At 42.7% G+C, this 19,318-nt stretch overlaps 1 protein-coding gene across 2 annotated transcripts in view; it reads left to right on the top strand.

The window, feature by feature from the left end:
* The window catches only part of ankfn1b (ankyrin repeat and fibronectin type III domain containing 1b), a 106,197-nt gene that overhangs the window by 74,021 nt on the left and 12,858 nt on the right, over positions 1 to 19,318 (top strand). For both annotated transcript variants that reach the window (XR_011928180.1, XM_072455593.1), the window contains exons 5-11: positions 1,856 to 1,975; positions 11,760 to 11,979; positions 12,096 to 12,303; positions 16,213 to 16,410; positions 16,995 to 17,108; positions 17,191 to 17,288; positions 18,434 to 18,524. Coding sequence is in view for 1 of the 2 variants with exons in the window: in XM_072455593.1 (XP_072311694.1) it covers positions 1,856 to 1,975; positions 11,760 to 11,979; positions 12,096 to 12,303; positions 16,213 to 16,410; positions 16,995 to 17,108; positions 17,191 to 17,288; positions 18,434 to 18,524 (1,049 nt within the window). In the remaining variant the exon portion in view is untranslated. The remainder of the gene's footprint in view (positions 1 to 1,855; positions 1,976 to 11,759; positions 11,980 to 12,095; positions 12,304 to 16,212; positions 16,411 to 16,994; positions 17,109 to 17,190; positions 17,289 to 18,433; positions 18,525 to 19,318) is intronic.

Raw genomic sequence — 19,318 nt, forward strand, 5'->3', positions numbered from 1 at the left:
GAACAAACTTGAACAATGACATATCATTGGGTCGAGACGTTTATACAGCAGTGCTACTAATTCAATTAAAGTCAGATTTCATCCTCGCCTAATACCATCAATTAGAGGCTCCTTTGCCATCTGACTCAAATCCCACACCCTGTTTGAATGATTCATAAGGGAAAATATGCCTCTTTGTCTTGGAGGTCACCGGGCTCTCTGGAGGAGCTGGCGTGGCTTTAGGAAACAGTAGTGGTAAGCTGGAGGAGTGGGAACCGCCGCACAGGGACTGGGGGCTCTGCTCTGAGATAAGCCCGAGCATGAGGTCATTCTCAACGGGTCAACTTTGATCAGAGTGGCAGCTGGTCCTACAGGCCCTACATACTTTACATAAAGGCTGCACAAGACATTTTAGAAATTTGTGAAAACACTGGGAGATCAATGACCTCTGCAAAGGAACTCTTTCGAGCAACTGGTGTCATAACTTGACAAATGTTTTAAATATATTAATTTGTTTTAATTAATGCAATTTCACAAAAAGACGATTAGTAATTCATGGCGCTGTGAGATGTTGGTACAGCTACAGTCAACAGGTTTAGGGTTAGCTTTAGTACAGTTATTTCACTTCTCTGCATCTCCACTTTGTCTGGTGTCAGATGCGTTCTGCATTAGAAATATAATATTCTTGATCTTGATGTAAGTGCCATACGTCGATTAACGGAAAACAGCTGTTGCTAACGTGCGCTAGCTTTGTTTTGCCAAGCATCGGCTTAACAACAAACCGTCATCTCTGGAAATATGGCCATTTAACACAAGATCAGTTTGTTGAGAAATTATTATTTAATCTTTATATTTGCGGGATACATGTACCTTGTGTTAGCTCAAATTGTTTTTTTTATTGGCTTTGTTGCATACTGGGTAAAAAATTCAACTATCCTCACGATCCAAATAAATCTATTTGATTTGAGCATTATTATTTTGTGTTTAATGTTGTCCCATTGGAGCAGTCAGCAGGCTGGACACACTGTCTCTGTCCCATAAACATTACTCATTTGGGATGCTGTCAGACTTCGACTTCATTCCACTTGACGCTGTGCCAATGAGGCTATTGAATTAGACACAACTGGATGCACTGTTGCTCTGTCATTCATCCATGTCATAGCTCAGAAATCACCCATCCGAGTTTATTAAGGCCGTATGTGAACAACAATACTGTCACGTATTTAGTCGTGGTGGTGCCCAGGCCATTTGTCTCCACCAAAGAGGGGCTAAAATACTTTTTGGCTCTGTTAGTCAGAGATATGTGTATTAGTAGAGATCTTTTATCATTCTGAAGTAAAATGGAAACAGTGGGCTATGAGATCAGGTAAGGAGGGGGTCATTAAAGCACAACTTTATATTACTTTACTCTGAGTGGAAAAGTCCCTCTGTGATAGTTTCATGTTTTGAGGTCTCTTAGATTGAAAATATTACATTTTGATTACTCCCCACTGTTAACCACCGCAATATGAGAGCAGCACTGAGTCCCGTCTCGAGCCATTATGGAAGTATTACATTTCCTCTTTTTAATTTTGAACAAAAAGTTGAACTGGGACATTGGCAGCCTTATAGGAGATTAAAATGTGTGTGACTTGTGTGCAAAAAAGATTTAGAGAAAATTACGGAGGAAGTATGTAGCTTTCCCCAAATACCCAATGTCTCCTGTGGGAACTGCTGCATTGTTAGCCTGTTTATCAACTTCTAGGGCTGCGTTTTAATTGAAATTGCTGCTAAACTGTTGACTCTTGTTTGGGAATGTACATAGATAAATCTTCCAGTAACACTGAAGTTTCTACTTTGAAAAGATGAACTGAAAATGTAATTGTTTTCCCATCAGGTCAGAGTCTGGGATTTCCAAATTTACACATCACTTGTCCTTGAAGGAGCGGCCAGCCAAAGCAGAGAAGAACCAGGACAAATCTCCATCCTACAGGAGACGATCCCTCAGTGTGGACTGGTAAGAAGAGATTTACCTTTAAGTTCAGACTAGTGATGCAATTATACGGAAAGTCTTAAAGCTTAGGCCAATCAATAAACGCAGACGATTTACTGGTGGTTGTTGGCCTGAAACATCTCATAATGTTTGAACTTTAATGTACAGATGAACTGATAGAGCTGTATCAGTGCATCTCTGGTTGTGAGCGTTAGACCAAAAAGCTAAAAGATTCAAGGCCTCTGAATTGTATGTAATCAAAGAATGTTCAGCAAATTTGCCAGCTTAAAAGGCTAATCATGAGCTCAAGGTTTACAAATGTATTCTCTAATTGCTGCAGCTTTGAACGAGCCCTCCACTGATGCTCACACATTTTGCTTCAGACTGGGGTCGACTGAGGGGCTGAAGGGGCGTGGCCTGTGCAGTGGGGCGGGGTGCTGATAGGCTCCTACTCTGTCTCAGCGTCTGGGTTTCGTTGGAGAGAGCCAAGCAGCTCTAGTGGCGCCGGCTCATCTTGCTCTTGTAAAGCTCCAGTCCTCAGGCAGCCGATGAAAGGAGTTTGAAAGCTTTCCATCACTGGGGCTGCCTTCCCGTCCACACCCATGGGACCCCTTCCCAGCCTCTTGCTCTCCTTCTGCTCAGCCCTCTTCCGCTAATTTATCTACTCATCCATCCTGCCGCTGGTCCATCTGGCATACCCCCTGTTGACCTTCCAGCTATGCACTCCTGGCTTCTTCTCTCACCAGTGGGGGGTGCACCGGAACTTACGCTTCCCTTACACAAAAATCTCTACATTGTCGTGCATAAACAGCTTCCACGTCTAGTGAGTGAGTGATTCAGTGGAATTAGTCAGCAGTTTTGTAAAGCCACAGAAGTTCAACGGCCTTGGTTTCTTCTCATCATGTTTGGTGTGAGGTCTTCTTTAGGGCCTTTCGGTTATTGGACCAAATGTGTGGTCTTGAACCTGTGGAGGTTGTGTGGTCCTGGGGCAGTGAGAGTTGTCCGGTGTTAAGTGTTGGAGCATCGGGGTGTACTACTACTGTGAGGTCCTTCACTTTAACTGCTCAGTGTTTTCCCCTGGTGTTGGTGGAGAAGGAGGACATGGTCTTTAAAGTTCAGGCCCTGATTGATGTGGTCTGGTTTTAATGAAACACAGTGTGTACATTGGACATGCTCATTTATGGGAGACTTGTAAGAGGAGGGGGGCTTTCGCTTACAGCTGGATTCTCTGACTTTCTTGTACCCCAAATGAGCCACCAGTCTTTTGTAACATAATAAACAAAGCCATAGTCAAAGCTCAGGGCTGAGTCATGCTACGAGGAGGTGAAACCAGGTCGAGGAATGCACCGTCATCAAACTCGCTCACAGGGAAACGTGCGAGGGGAGAATCTTTGCAAAACATCCCATTGAGTCACTTGCATATTTAGAATAGTTAACATTTATAGCATGTTTCTTACTTTCATGCTTTTTTTTATTCACAATCCCAACCCACAGTAGTAAATTAGCTGAGACAGGTTAACAAGGTAACACCACTCTGCTCCATGGTCCGTTAGTCCAGATTTGAGATACCCACCCATGCCGTGAGGCTGCACATGAACCCACCAAATTAGGGCCAGGACTTGTGCTATTTTGCAAGACTTATCAAAATCTCCAACAGCTGCTGGCTGAACCTCAGGAAAACGCAATAATAAAAGATAATGGCAGCATTATTTTTATTGGTAATAATTGTAAATGGGCTCTTGGGGTATGGTGAAGAAAGGGAGTGCTGGAATGAAGTGAACTATAACAAAATATATTTGCTTGATTTAACAAAAGGTTATAGAAACACGCAATGAGCTGTTAAAACAGACCAAATAGTCAGTTATTTAAGACTTTCCATTAAGAATAAAGGTTTCACATTTGGTTGTTGCCACTCAAAGTCACATGGAAGAGAGAATTTCACTTTGAATAATTGAACTGTCCGTCCCTTTTTAAAATGTTCTGAATTGAAGGCTTCATTGGATAAGATCCGTGCATGAAATGGGGAGAGCGAGGGTCAGATCATTGCATATGGACAACAATTAAGTGTCCACTTTCTCATTCCTCATGGTTGTTACCTTCTTGGATCACTTTCTCAAATGGTTTGTTTTGTAAAACTGCTCATTGCAAATGTCAAAATGGAGCTAATCCTCTAAAAGTGAAGTCAGTGAATGCAAAACTGTGGCTCCCCTTAAAATACAAGTGAATTTTGGAATGCACCATGTATGTATGGAAATGGCTGTGCTGTGTCAAATCCTCTCCATCCTCTAAAGGCCCTCTGCTCTGCCTGGTGCCAACCTGTCTTCAGGGATAATTCAGAGCTGACAGCGGCCGCACAATGATGTTTTCACTTGTGCGCTGCCAAGAAGAAAACCAGCCTCCCTTTCTATATTTAAACACCACTGTCTTTACCCTTTGTCCTTGTTCCTTGCACGCATCCCCAAATGTATGCACGTTGGAATAGTTAACTGTGTGCCGGTCCGGGAAATAAAGGTTACTAAGTGTTAATCCGTATGAAGTGTGTACAAAGGGACTGAAAGGAGGTGGTGAGCAGGCGCTTTTCTCTTTAATCACTTAAGTTTTAGTGGAAAAAGGAGGGCTGCTCTCAAGGGGCCGGCGTGTAAAGTGCTGTTGGACGGAGTGGCACCCTGCTCATTTGGTTTTCATTTGATTTCATATTTCTCACTTTTTCTTTTATGTGGGGCTGGTAGTTCAAACAAGAGCAACAGACAGAGGAGCACGTACAGTTAAGAGCTACTTTTGTTCAGCCGAAATCAGAACAATGTGTTAGGACCGCTGAAAAAGTCTATCTTTCGTCTTGATTAAACACAAATATTAATGATCTTTTATGTCGTTATCATTTTGCGCTGTCAATTATTGCTTGGTCTGCTGTCAAATAGAAGTGGGAAGGTAATTCCATGTTCCATTGGTCAAAATTTCAGACAAATATGAAGGATGATATTATTCTCTGTGTGCCATAATTCTTGAAAGATATACAAATACAAGCAGATCTATTTCCTGATCATTGTTTATCAGTAATTGGCTCTGCTTTCTATATAAATATTGTCGCTATCATAGGATCATTTACACTATTAAATGTTTGGGTGTTATATAGAAGGGTCTAATCTAATTCACCAAAAAGTAAAGGCTATTCCTTCCTTGACCTGTCTTCTGTATGTTGCTGCCAAAATGTTTGTTCATCAGATAACCACAGATTCCCATGGGACTGAGGAAATTTACTTACCTCTCTGTTTTTGGAGCGACCATAGGCTTTTCTTATAACCACCACAAACCTAAGCACACACTATCGACATATATGGAAATACATGTTCACAAATATATGCACAGAAAACAAACACGACCAGGAGACAAACATACTGATACAGTTTGCACTCAGCACACTGACACCAGGAGGTCCGGGGTCTGCAGGCCACGGGACGTCCCAGGCAACGATAGACAGGCCAAGTAGAGACAGATTGAAAAGGTGATGGGATCAGGCAGCTAAGGCATTTGATAAAGAGGGGGAAGGGGGTAGTTTCCAAATCTAAAGTTGGGGAAAAGCGATTGTGTGTGTGGGTCAGCAGGTTAGCCTGGATCCATATGTTGCTTATAAGCTGATAAAAGACAAGACGGCCTGAAAGACTACAGTGCTGTTTTACGTGTCGTGTATGTGTGCTTTCAGGGTCAGAGGCAAAGAGAAAATCAGATGGAGACTCAGGAGGCCTGCGGTTTGAAACGAGTTTAGGAAAATAGTTTACAGATTGAGATAGGAAGCTCAGGTAGTGTTTCTTCTCGCCCACATTAGTCAACCGTCAAACAAAACTTTGCCAGGACTACACATCTGTTTTTATGTGCAATTTTGAAGATTTTGTCACAAAACCCCAATAAATGTTAAAATTACATCCAAGAGACACACCTGTAGGTCTGTGTGACCAACCAGCCATGGCCCTTTATAATCAGAAGTAAGTATAACCACCACAGATCACATCATTTAGAGCTAAATAGAACTTGGGAGTGGGAAAAACACATTATGTGTTTATTATCTGGTTTTCTCATGACCTGGAAGACAAAGACCTGTCATCTTGGTAATACAAGTCTGTCATTTACAGTAAATAGAATGTAGACGTTTTGCTTATGAGCAGACCTCATTAGTATCATGAACAATAATTAAGTCCCTGACGTTGCCCCACCCTGACACTGCTCTATCCCAGATAAACAGCCGTGGGACTTTAAACATGACGCCCGGCCGGCGTGTGACTGAGAGAATGGGCCAACTGGTGAGTGTGGTAGCCAGGGGTCGCCCCGCCCCTTTCTGCTGGGCTGGGTGGGTGGCATATGGCGGCCCAGGCAGGGACACTCACACACTGAGAGGCACACAGAAGGTCTGGAGCCACCTAGGCTGGCCCACGTTCGCCCTGGGAGACATGGTGTCACCAAGCCCCACAGAGGAGGGGCCCCATCCCACCTTCAGCACCCCTTCCTGAGAATGACGTCCAGTGCCCAACGCCACATCGCTATGGAGACTGGCTGTTGTCTCTGCTCATCAAAACGGTTAAGATTTACCTCTGTGAGAGCACACATATCACCAACAGGTGGCAAGCCTTGCTCAGCGCAGCAGGTCACTTCAAAGGTTAAACATACAGCGTCCCGCCCACTCTTTCTCTGCCTTTCCCCGGGGAACAGAGGAAAGTGAAGAGATGAGGACAAGATAAAAAGGGACAGAAGAAAGAGCTCTGTGTAAACATGGGCATTAAAGACGCTCAGAGCGTGCCCACAGCTCTGATTTGGACTCACGGCTAAGAATAACACGGTCACTATGAACAGTGTGTTCCTGCTCCTAATTATGAAAACAGCACACACAAGACTGTCACTGACTCTAATGAAACATAGAGCGATACTGAATACAGTCTCCAGTGGCACATGACATCAAACCAGCCCGGACTCAACTGTACCTTGTATCGTCCCACAATGCACCCTGTAGCTGATGTTGGGACAATAAAACACATTTGGATCACACATATCAGAGATGTCTTGCCCCACTGGAACGTCCCAACCTTCAGCTGGCCATTTAAAAATAGGAAGATGAGACAGTGGATGGACAAAGAGGCTCAACAGTGGAAAGTAATTATGGAGATGTTATAGATTTAGTTTAAAGACTGGAAATTGGCTTTGGTGAGCCCATCTTTCCCTTTCCATTACAGTATCATAAACGCATGCTGGAATCTTTGATAAAAATCTGTATATATTTGATGGGCAAATCACCTACTTTGTAATAGTGCCCATCTTCATTACAGTGACAGTAAAGCATCAAGGCCACGAGGACTTCTCCTAAACATAGACAAGGTGAAAGGAAAATTCAAAACTCGAAAGGGTTTAGAATCATTTCTCTTTGAAATTAAAATACATAAATAGAGTAAATGCATAGAACAAAATCAACACCAACACCATGTAATCTGGACTACATGTGCACATCTCTGAACCTGAAGCTGGGTTGAAAATACTTGGCCATTTAATTTTTGCACTGGGGAAATTTTTGCAGAACTTTGCATTGACATACAGTCTTCTCATTTGTGGCATTGTGGCAGTTGCCATGCCGACTCAGAGTGAGGGCCACAGGTCACAGTGCTGTTGAGATGAATGTTGCCTTTAAGCCGATAAGAGGCGCGCAGAGGGAACAACTATATGAATTCTCGCGCTGCCCCTCTCCTCTCTCCCCGTATGCGTCCAACAGCCCGCCTGCTTCCAGCCTGTCTGGTGCCAAGACTCAGATTTCAGAATTTCCTTCTACAAGCCACATTTAGAGCAGCCCGTGCTCTGTGTGTGTGTGTGTGTGTGTGTGTGTGTGTGTGTGTGTGTGTGTGTGTGTGTGTGTGTGTGTGTGTGTGTGTGTGTGTGTGTGTGTGTGTGTGTGTGTGTGCGTGCGTGCGTGCGCGTGCGTGCGTGTGTGTGTGTGTGTGCGTGCGTGTGTGTGTGTGTGCGAGTTTATGCAACTTTCTCCTCTCACTGTCTGCCCCCCTGACCCCCGCCCCTCTGGTTTTACTGATCACTGTCTCTCTGGCCATGCCCCTGTGCCTCGATCCATCTACCTACCTTCACTTCTTTTGTTTATTTTGTGAGACCTTGACCTGAGCACACAACTGATGCCATACAAGTCCGATAGCATGAATGGCCACTTGTGACTTTGTGTAATAAATATAATTAGACACACACTAGTGTGTAGTAGAGATTTATGTGGTACCGGTAGTGTAGGGCCAAAGGCACTGGGGAACAGTGGGGGTCCCAGTCAGCAGGCAGATGACCTCAGTGACCCATGGACTTATTGGGATGGATCCTGAGGGGCCAAAAGAAGAATCTTAATTTGTTATGAAATATCCATTCATAACCAGTACAAAGTTTATTGATTATTCACATTTTTGACATGTCTGTGTTCAACTGTTAAACTGATCATCCGATTGCACAGCAATACGTTGCCTGTGACTTTATCAGCTGTCTCAACAAGTTGACTAAATTCAGTCATGATTGTGGAAAGAGTCTTGTTTGTGAATCAGAAAGCAGCCAATGGTTTTTGTGACCAGCTGTGTTTCTTTTCACTTAGACTCACTTTCCCTTTATCTTCCAGCACCTTTTCCTTAATCACTTCCTCAGATTTTGTCAAACAATAAGTCAATGTCTTGGTATGTAGTAGTTGTTGACTTTGTTGACTCCAACTTTTTTTGCATGGTTTGAATTATTTAAAGTATTTGTGACTGTGTGTAATCATGGTAATAATGATAGTTGACTTCAAATCCTGTCTAAAGATCCAGATAATTACAAATGCTATTAAGGCAAAGCAGGGCAAGTCTATTTGTAGAACACAATTTGAACACAATGCAATTCAAAGTGATTCACACAACTGGAAAAAGGAATTAAAAACAGATAAAGAAATACAAGAAAAGATTGCAAATAAAATCCTTTCAGTCATATGCAGAGCTAGATTTGAACATTGCCAGAATAGAGGCCAATCTTGCATCTTCAGGAAGTCTGTTCAAGATTTTAGCTGCAAAAAACTGAAACGCAGATTCCCCATGTTTAGTCCTGACTCTGGCACCAGCAGGAGGCCGGTCCCTGAGGTCCTCGGCGTCCGAGATGGTTCATATGGCACTAACATATCCGAGATGTACTTTGGTGCTAGGCCATGGAGAGACTTGTACAAGTCTATTCTCTGAGCCACAAGGAGCCAGTGCAGAGACCTGAGAACAGGACTAATGTGATGGTACTTCCTGGTTCTAGTCAGGTCCTGAGCAGCAGCGTTCTGGATGTACTGCAGCTGTTTTACAGCTGGTTTGGAGAGGCCAGTGAGCAGGCCGTTACAGGCATCTAAACTACTGGAGACAAATGCATGGATAAGTCTGTCCAAGTCTGGTTTAGATACTATATAAAAAATATTAAAATAAGGCTGAGCAAAATAATCTGTCTGTTTGCCGTAACCCGACTGAAATAAATTTATCAGCATTTTGTTAAGGAAACGCCAAATTCTTCAAAAATATTATTTTTGAAAAATATTCCAAAAACCCATTTGAAAAGTGTTGGGTCAGGTTACAGCAAACAGACAATTTATTTGGGGCAGCCTAATTAAACACCTTTTTTTTCTTGAGCTTTCTCTGTAGCATAGGACATGTCATTGAACAGGCTTCTCAAGTGTTGGCTGCAGACACATCCCCAATGTCGTCAGAGAGTGATGGGGCATAACACGGTGGACAGAAAAAGTCGTCTGTTCCATCTCTGACAAATAACAATAAGCCTGTGCTGGATTCTGACGGCCTTCTCTTTGAAATGGGATACCAGCACACGCATTACAAATATATCTCTTGTTTTATCTTCCGGGCCAGGCCCATGGAAAAATGACTCCAAATACCTGCCGAGCTTTATCTGGAACACTGGAATAGGTTCGGCCCGGCTGGGAACACGAGAATGTCTAAAATAAGGCCTCTATTACTGGATAGAGTAGAGATGGACAGGACCGAGCGGGAAGGGACAAGGATCTGGGGTATTTTAGGTGTACGGCGATGTGAAAAAGACCTTGTTGCGGGGGACATGGGCCCACTTTTAAGTGGACAATGTGGATTGCCTCTGTCAGCTGTTGCTGTAACGGTGCGTGTGGGGCAGGGGCTGTGTGTGCGCCCACAGTGCAGCAGAGTATAAATAACATTTTTCCTACAGATGTTCTCACCTTTACAAATCTTGGCCTGTTGGCAGCTTCTTGGCACCATGCAGTGTGCCAACTCAAGTTGACTTATATTTACCTTTCTCTACTGCGGTACAAACCATTTCATTCTGCAACAACATTTACATTCCCTACATTTGTTATGGCAATTTATCAGAGTGGCCCACAGAAAGCATTTTCGAAGTTATGTTAGCTGGCCACCATAAGCACGACACAATTTACTATTTTGTTTCCAATCTTTGGTGGAAACAGTGGCAGGTGGACAAACATGAAGACTTTAGTGTAGCGGACATGTGTGAACTTCTCATGAGAGAATGGAGAGAATGCAGAGTCACCATACATTTAGAGCCAAACAAGGGATCTGCTGTGTTTGATGATGGGACCAGAACATCTATTGGCGATGATGGTGGGAGAACGGACTGGCATAACCACCGCACAATGACTCACACTACTAGGAGCTGCCAATAGCATTATGTAGTCCATCTGGCAGGCCAGTGTAATTTATCACCATGCCATAGGTCAGATGTTAGCATCCTCTTCTCACACCGACTGATGATTTAGTAAAGCTTTGTGGTATATGTAGGATTGTAATACTAACTGTAGTTAATTCATGAACATGGCTACTATGGTTAGCTCCTGTTAGCTGTCTGCCTCTGTTGGGCATCTCACAAATGTGGCCAGCAACACATTATGGTATTGCTCTGTTTTAAAGGGTCACAGTCCAAAAGCGCCAAAGAGGCACCGCATTACTGATATAGTAACACAAAGCATTACATAGATATGTTTCAACAAGAAGAATGCAAGGCTGAAATTTAGTGCAATGTAAATCATGTAAGACTCTGATACCGCGGTGCTTAAAACCATGTTCACATTCAGTGCTTTGGATGCCAGCAGCTGTTTGCAAATTCTAAAGGAGCTACTGCATTAGAGATATAACGGGGACAGGTTTTATACATTGTGGACATTTTAAACAATGTGAGTTTAAAATGAGTATAGGAGGGTATAAGAGAGTATAAAAGGTTTTTCATAAGAGTTTTATAAGAGCTTTTCTATAAGAGTGTTTTTTATCTATAAGTTATCTGTTTTTTTTTTATTTACTTCTGTACCTACTTTGTGTTGCAACATTAGAATTTTGCCATTGTGGCTTATCTTATCTTATCTTAAACCTTCTTATGGTTAAAAAAAAGTGTGTTGACTTGTGCTACATTTTCCCTTTTCATAAGAACAAAAAGTATGCGCTTTTTCAATCAGATTCACTGTCTGATTTCAGTGATTGCAATTGGCATCTGCAGTATAAAACCCATACAGACTAAAGTGACAGATGTGTTGGTTTGACAGGATAATAAAGAAAATTGAGCATAACCAATAGAAGGAAAAAACAGTAGCACCGTACATTTTATGTGGTGCACAATCTTTAGGACCAGTCAGAACGATTGAAAAACTGGTAGAACACAATACAGAGCATCAGCTATCACTGCCAATAAATCTTTGCTTGGAAGGAAATGGTGCTTAAACAAACTGTTCTAAATTCAAACAGTAATTTGAGATGAATTGCTAAAAAATACTTCTTTGGTCCTTTCTCTCCAGGGCTGAGACTGTCAAGATGACACAGCCCGTGAGGGCAGACCAGGCGCACCAGCCCATCTCGACCCGCAAGTCATCCAGCCTCTCCTCCCCAAGCGCCGCCCGCCGCCTTTACCGCAACCTCTCCGGAAAGTTCCGCGTGGGCACCAACCCGCCCTCCCTAGAGGACAGTGTGGTGTCAGGACGGGGCGGAGACAAAGAGCGGCTGCGCAAAACCACCATCGTAAGTCACACTCAGACAGAAGGAAAAAATAATACGCAGCCAACATTATAGTCTAAAAATAGTCAAAGGAAAAATACAGATTTTTTGTGACAAAAATGTGTTTGCCTGTGTCATAGTTCCAGAGTAATGAAGCCCTGTTTGAGGCAGTGGAGCATCAAGAGCTGGACCTGGTGCAGCTGCTTCTGTCCCAGTATAGTCTGGAGGAGCTGGACCTCAACACCCCCAACAGTGAGGGCCTGCTGCCCTTGGACATCGCCATCATGACCAACAATGTCCCTATGGCCAAGCTGCTGCTGCGGGCCGGGGCCAAGGAGAGTCCACACTGTGAGTTTAACACAAAAAGTCAAATTATGAAAGTCCTCCCACAGTAGTTTGACATCCATGCTCAAATTAAAGCATTCATCACAGCATATAACACTTTAAATTAGTTTGAAGTTTGGAATATCTATAAAGTCTCCAAATTACATGTGGAGTCTGCAAATGTAACACAGGGGAATTAATAAATGAACAATTAAGGACCTTTTTTGCTGAGATCCACTTTAGCTTGCGTTAGCGACAAGTTTGATTGACAGCTAGCATGGCTCCTTGCTAAGCACCACTGGTTTCCACGCTGTGGGCCAGAAAGGGCGAGTACCTTCTACAACCTCCCTCCTGATTGGCTCTGTGGTTGCCATGAAATGCGCGCTCGGATTTCCAAATATGGAAGTCGGCTCCACATTAGCCACTAATCTGCCGCAATTGGCTCTAATTGGCTCCAGCCGAACAGTACGGCATCCCTTCGTCCACTGCTATAAACAGTCTATGGCTGTAACTAAGTTGTAAACATACCGTACAAATATTTGACTCACTGCTTTGAAATATCCTCAGTTCACCACATCTCATAAAAACATTTTCCCAATGAAATCATTTTATGTGTATTTCTCCGCACAGTTTGTTGTTATGGTTGTTTTTGTTTTTCCTGCAGCGGGACAAGCATGATCAATGTATGACCCAGTAGCTCATCGTGTTGGCTCACAAATAGCTCCGTTTGGGTCGCCAGAATGTCTCCGCATAAATAAGCGAAACAGCCCTAGCGTGGCCTCTTGTTTACGGTCATATTTGTAAAGGATGACATTTTTTTGTGTCCCTACATTAAAACAGTATAATGACTGCATTGTAAAAACCAAAGCCAAATCATTTCCCATAATGCAGACAGGCTTTCTTCTTCCCACCACTCAACAGCACAACATGCACTTTTAGTTTATTGCCACAATATTAATGCTGATGAAAGGGCGGTAATTCTGATGTAATATTAGTCATCTTGGTAAGCACTTTTCACTGTCTGTGATCTGTGCGACGCCTCGGTTTTCCTCTTCTGCTAATGATTAGAACTCGCCAGTCAGACTCCTGGCTTGTTTGTGTTTGTACTAACTCTCTCGCACACCACGACTTTCCAAGAGCCAGCCAGGCTTCTTATAAAGGTATCATTAAATGGAAAACACTTGAATGCTAAGTGCTGTTTACTTTGATTGTGACCCCAAATAACTCATCAGAGAGTGTGAGTATGCATAAAAACAACAAACAAACAGACCAGGAAACATATTTACACGCTCACGCTAACCTAATTCCAGCCGGCAGGGACTGACTTCAGACGTCCTGCGCTCTTCGCTTTCAGCCTTTAAAAGAATTGATGCTTATTGATACTGCCGTGCTCGACTGTGCAGTGTGTGGTTTCCAAGGCGACATAGGCAGACCAAGACAACAGAAGAGATTTATGGATGCACATGTAAATCTTTTAGAGACAAAAGAGTCACTGGAGTCTGTCTTAATTCAAATGCTCCGATGACAGCTCACCCGTGGATACTGGATCAAACAAATACACCATTAGTAAGTTTAATGTTTCACTTTTTGGATAGGGATAAGTATGTATGTATGTTTGGGTTTATATTATTCTATAAACTGACTGAAACACATAAGAAGTGAGCCAGAAATAAACCTGGACTAATCATGTGTAAATTAGGACTAAACTTGGACTAGGAATGTGACAATTATGACCAAATATTGTGTTATTTTTATGATTTATGTATTTATTTTTAAATGTCCTTTTAGCGTGAATGGTTCCAATCGGATGGCAATTTTAAAATACTGTATAGTTTTCTTTCAATTCTTCTTTTCTTTGACATATTTTTACAATAAATATACCATACAAAGTAGATTAAGCAACATGAGTGAGAGTTTTATTTAGATTAAACATAATTTCAAAAGGTTGCCACCTACTGTAAGATTTTTTTATTTTCTAGAAAAACCTTTCCTACCACCGACCACTCCTGAACGAATGAGAGATTATTGATTAAAAAATAGTTGGCTTTATTTGATAGAATAGCTATAGTGTGAAATAAGAGAGTATAAAGTGATGAGGCAGAGACGGTAACAACCACATGTATCTGCAACGCCTTTAATCACTACACCACAACTCATAGCCTTCATTATTGCTCCCAGTGCCTATTTATTGGATACAATTAGTAATTAGATTGTATATTTCTGAATTTTCAAGAAGCCTAAGAACCAGTTTATGGAATAGCTCTATTAAATGGAAGATTTGACAGCTGTTAAATTGCCAAAAGTCACATCACTGGACCAAACCATGACAAGTATGAAAGCTGTAATAGTTATGATGACACAATTGACTTCTGGAAAATCCTCACCTCTTCCCAGAACTAAACCAAATGAAAAATCGTTGTCCATTAGCAGTCAGTCAACTTCAAATCTTAAACCGTCCAAGGTAGAGAACGTGGAAGGATGGTTGAATTCAAAGGGAAACTCGGAGACACTCGGAGAGAGAGAGAAACAACACCCAGATGGACATTTTGACACGGAGCTTTAAACTTGGTGTCAACAGTGGAATCTACAATGAACAAACACAGATGAGTCAGACTAAACACAGACACACACCAGCTCCAAACAGAGCCTCAGTGACCAGCCACCAAAGAAGAACTACAGTGTGCTACTGTCCGCCATGACCTGGAGTACAACTTTACATTACCCACTATGTGCTGGTATGCGGCTCAACGCTCCGCAACAGCATTTCAACCGGTACAATTATTTGTTATGGCACCGCCAGCAACCACTAGTGGACTGGGACGTGTGCAGTGCCCAGCGCAAATGTGAATCATGTGGTGTGGAGATAAACTAAAGATATAAACTTCATTCAAAGGACATTTAAGACAATTAACACAACTGTGAAATGAGATTGAGTGGAACAAGAACTTACCCCGAAACATGTAGGAATGCTTGGAACAGTAAATCCAGGGAGAATATATTTTAGGGCTGTAAATAACGATTATTTTGCTAATAAAATAATCTACTGACTATTCTTTTGATTAATTAATTAAATGATCAAAAAAGGCCCCAAAATTATGAGATTTTTCACCAAATTAGATGCCGCTTGAGGCTTTCTTGATGGAGTTTAATTACAGGCAAAACAGATAAATCACCAAAAACATTAATTTGACATGTTTGCCGTGTCTTGTAGATGTAAGCCATAAAACCTCTTCTTTCAGCACATGCATATTTTGGAGTCTTTAATATTCCAAATAGGCATTATTCAATTAGCCGCGATTAATTGATGATTACCCCCTGTCTTACCCCTAGTATCTTTACAACTTCTCTTAATTATTTACTCTTGATTTAGCTGCTAACCAAATGTGTACCGCTTCGTGTACAGAATAAATGTCGAAAAACAATTATTCATATTTGCTTCCATGATTTTGTCCTGGTTTCTATGCACATTCACACAACGCTGCTCCCTCTCGCCCTTCTCACTTTCATTGCCCGTTTTCGCTGTCAATTTGGGGCTGATGTCATCCTTAAAGAGGGCCTGCTTAGTTAAACTGACTTTATTGAGAAATACACTGCAGCCTCAGGCAAACAAAGACATTAAAGGAAAGCCTGGAAAAGCCATTCGCTGCAGCTTCTGTAGAGTGTCACCGTGGCTGTGCGCGTTGTCGAAGCACCACCACATTATCAACACTACTTTTAACAGCTACACACATTTGTTTTGTTCTTTTTCCAATGATCTTATTGCAGCTACTATTGCCCTTAAGTCTCTAATATTCCTAACACCAGCAGGCTTTGGTTAAACGCAACCCAAAGTACCCAGAAAGCAGTTCCATGAAGCATTTTGTTCTGGGGTGATGACTTTGTAAGATTATCATGCACAAGTGTTTCCCATACTCAATATGTTTTTGCTTTCAGTTGTAAGTCTGGAAGGGCGTGCGGTCCACTTAGCCACCCTGGTGCAGGAGGCGGAGCAGCGGGTGTCAGAGCTCCAGGCCCAGGTGAAGAACGAGGGGCCCAGCGAGCGCGAGTTGTCGGATCGCGACAGGCAGCTGAAGGCCTGGGAGTGGCGGCTGCGGCTCTTCCGCCGTATGCAGAGCGGCTTTGAGCACGCCAGTAAGTCTGTCCCGCTCACTTTGATTCTGGTCACAAAGGATTTTTCGCATGCGCTTTCACAGAGGCAGCCCGGATCAATGCAACACGTCTTTTCATTTTTGCACCCGTTCTAAATGGCTGCTGGGCGTTGTGTGGAGGCTCTTAATGGCTTCCACACTGAGCTGCCAAGCATTGGACTGAGAGCATTCAAACTGTGAACGGCCATACAACTGCTTTAATTTTTAATAGGCATTCCATGACACTCAGCAGCGTGCAAGACAGCCGCCTCCTGAACACAGACGCACTCGCACGCTCACTCCCAAACCATTTTGCGCTTTAAAGCAAAAAGAGCTTTGCCCACTTTATAATTCCACACTGTCATGTCATTTAATGGGCACGCAGTGAGAATGGAAATCAGACACTGGCTCAAAAGCACGACTGTTACAGCCATAGCAGCTTCAGAGATTTCAAAGCTTCTGCTGGATGTTACAGCTTTCACATTTATACAAAGTTAGTATGCAATGGAAGTCATTAATGGTAATGTGCCTTGCTACAATATGAAATTATTATTTAAAGACTTTCTGACATTTTTGTGGTCACTGCAGATGCCCCAGATGCTCCAAGTGTGGTCCGCCTGTCAGTCAGCAGCAGCACCAGTCTCAGGGTGGACTTCCAGGAGCCGGTCTGTGTTAACTCTGCAGTGATCACCAAGTATAAAGGTGACACATTCAAATGAATAGATACGATACTGTGTGTATAATTTATCATTTCAAAAATAACTATTGTCCATGTACATTGCAGTGAGCTGGAGCAACTTGCCGTCTTGCAGCCCACTGCTGGGAGAAATGGTGGTGGACGACACCACTCAGCTCCACTGCAACATCACAGAACTCGCTTGTGTAGGTTCCACTTACACATGATTAATACCACAACTCTATTATCCTGCATTGAGGCTTTGAGGTTTAACAATAAGAAAAAAATCTGCTTTGCTAATGTTCATGTCAGTCCTGTTCAGGTCCAGGGTTGACTATTGTTACTTGTTAAGTTACCTCTTTACTCCCCTGAAAAAGTTACTGCATTACTTTGCTATAAAAGTAGAACATTAGAGTTACCGTTACCACTCATTATTTATGGTGCATATTTCAGCTATTAGCAATCACTTTTGTGACACTGAAGGCTCTTTTTAATCAGCCAAATAAGAGCAGAGGTAGAGAGCAATCACTGAGAAGTGGCTCGCTTTCCCCCCCATGCCTTAAATATGCTTTAACTCAGAGGCCCGTGTGCTTGTGAAGAGTAGGTGCACACTGCATACAGCTGCACAAATGTATGTGTGCCATGTGCACTGGAAGTAAAAGTAACTACTAGATTACCAGGAAAAACTAAACTAACACTTTAAGTGACGTGTTACCAACTAATGCAGTACTCCCAACACTATTAAGTTGTTCAAAAGCTCCATCCTAAGGTTGAAAACATGCCAAACTTACACAAAGAAGAGTTCTCCTGTAGCTGGGATGAACTTTATACCAGTTCCCTTTATGATATTATATATTTACAAGAGCAACCATTTGTTTGGCGACATTTCTAGTCATTTCCCCAGCGACTCTTTATTATATCTGTCACAGCTGTTGGCCCAGCCAACCCAACGCCATGGGGTCAATGATGTATGACCTTTTAGAAACAACTGAAACATTTTATTTACTTCTGGGGAACTCCTGATTGTTTGTCAGAAGGCGTCCCCAAACGGGTAAAAACAACAACGAGGTAGCCTGTCACCTGATTTCTGAGTGTCATTTTCTGGAGTGGGCATATAGACAAATGGAGGATCCACTGGTTGTTTGTAGTAAGAAGCCCCTTCCCCCTGTGAGACCCACTCCTGTCAAATGACAGGGGTCAAGGCGAGGTCAGGAAGTGTCGGCAGCCACTTTGATTGATCTGGCTGAGAAAGGAGAGACGTCTGCACTGGTCATACAGAAAGCCTTATAAATGTTTACCTCATGCATGTATCACTTGTGCTGTGTAAGTAATATTCTGTCTGTTCATTCAGGGCACATATTACTACGTTCAAGTATCGGCGTACAACATGAAAGGCTGGGGTCCTTCGCTTGTGTCTACTCCAGTTTGTGCCGCTCCTTCCAGTAAGTCTCCACTGTATCAGTCCAGTTGTTTGAAATGGGAATCCCTGGCTCTGGATGATCTCAAATGATTAAACAACAGGATTAAGATGTGTGCTGTGCATGAACACAAAAGCTCTTGCAGGTTTCCCACACATAGAACAGAACATTGCATCATTTCATATCCATTTGATTGTGCGAGTCCCACGTCATTGGAGGTTGCCTTGACATCATCCCAGGGGTGACAGCTGGACTCTCTTTGGCCAGAACACTGCGTGGGCTCTGGGACCCCCGCTGCAGACGTCAGTCTATGTAACTGTAGCCCGGGATGATGTTTGGGGTTGGCTGGCACCAGAAACTGCCCGGGTTCAGCCAAGAAGTTAACCGTGAAGTCATTCGACACAACAGCTGAGGTGTTGACTCACTGTTACAGTGCTGGCCCTTAATTTTTCTTTCGATTAATCTATCTCCACACTGATCACAACACACACATACTACATAAGCACAGTGAGGTCAGAGCAGTTCATAAGTGTGAGTGTCAAGTGTAAACAGTGCATTGGAAACTAAATGATTAGTGTGTCAATATAGCAATTGAGAAGTAATTATAGTCAGCACTTTATGTGCCTGGCTTCAGGCCTGTCACAAGTGTTTTCCAGTTAAAGTCTAAAAGAAATGTATGCTAATAGAAAGGTCTATTTGTAAAGCATTCTAGAAGTAAAGATGGTACACAAACCTGGTTATAGTTCAGCTATGGGACCTCAATGGACAAAAGCCTTGTAAGTATTTGTAGTTGTAATTGGTCTGTTAATGGATGTAGT

Source organism: Eucyclogobius newberryi, unplaced genomic scaffold (genome assembly GCF_026437365.1).
Source record: "Eucyclogobius newberryi isolate DKJ021-1_F unplaced genomic scaffold, fEucNew1.0.hap1 SCAF_20, whole genome shotgun sequence".
In the NCBI taxonomy this organism is placed as follows: Eukaryota; Metazoa; Chordata; class Actinopteri; order Gobiiformes; family Gobiidae; genus Eucyclogobius; species Eucyclogobius newberryi.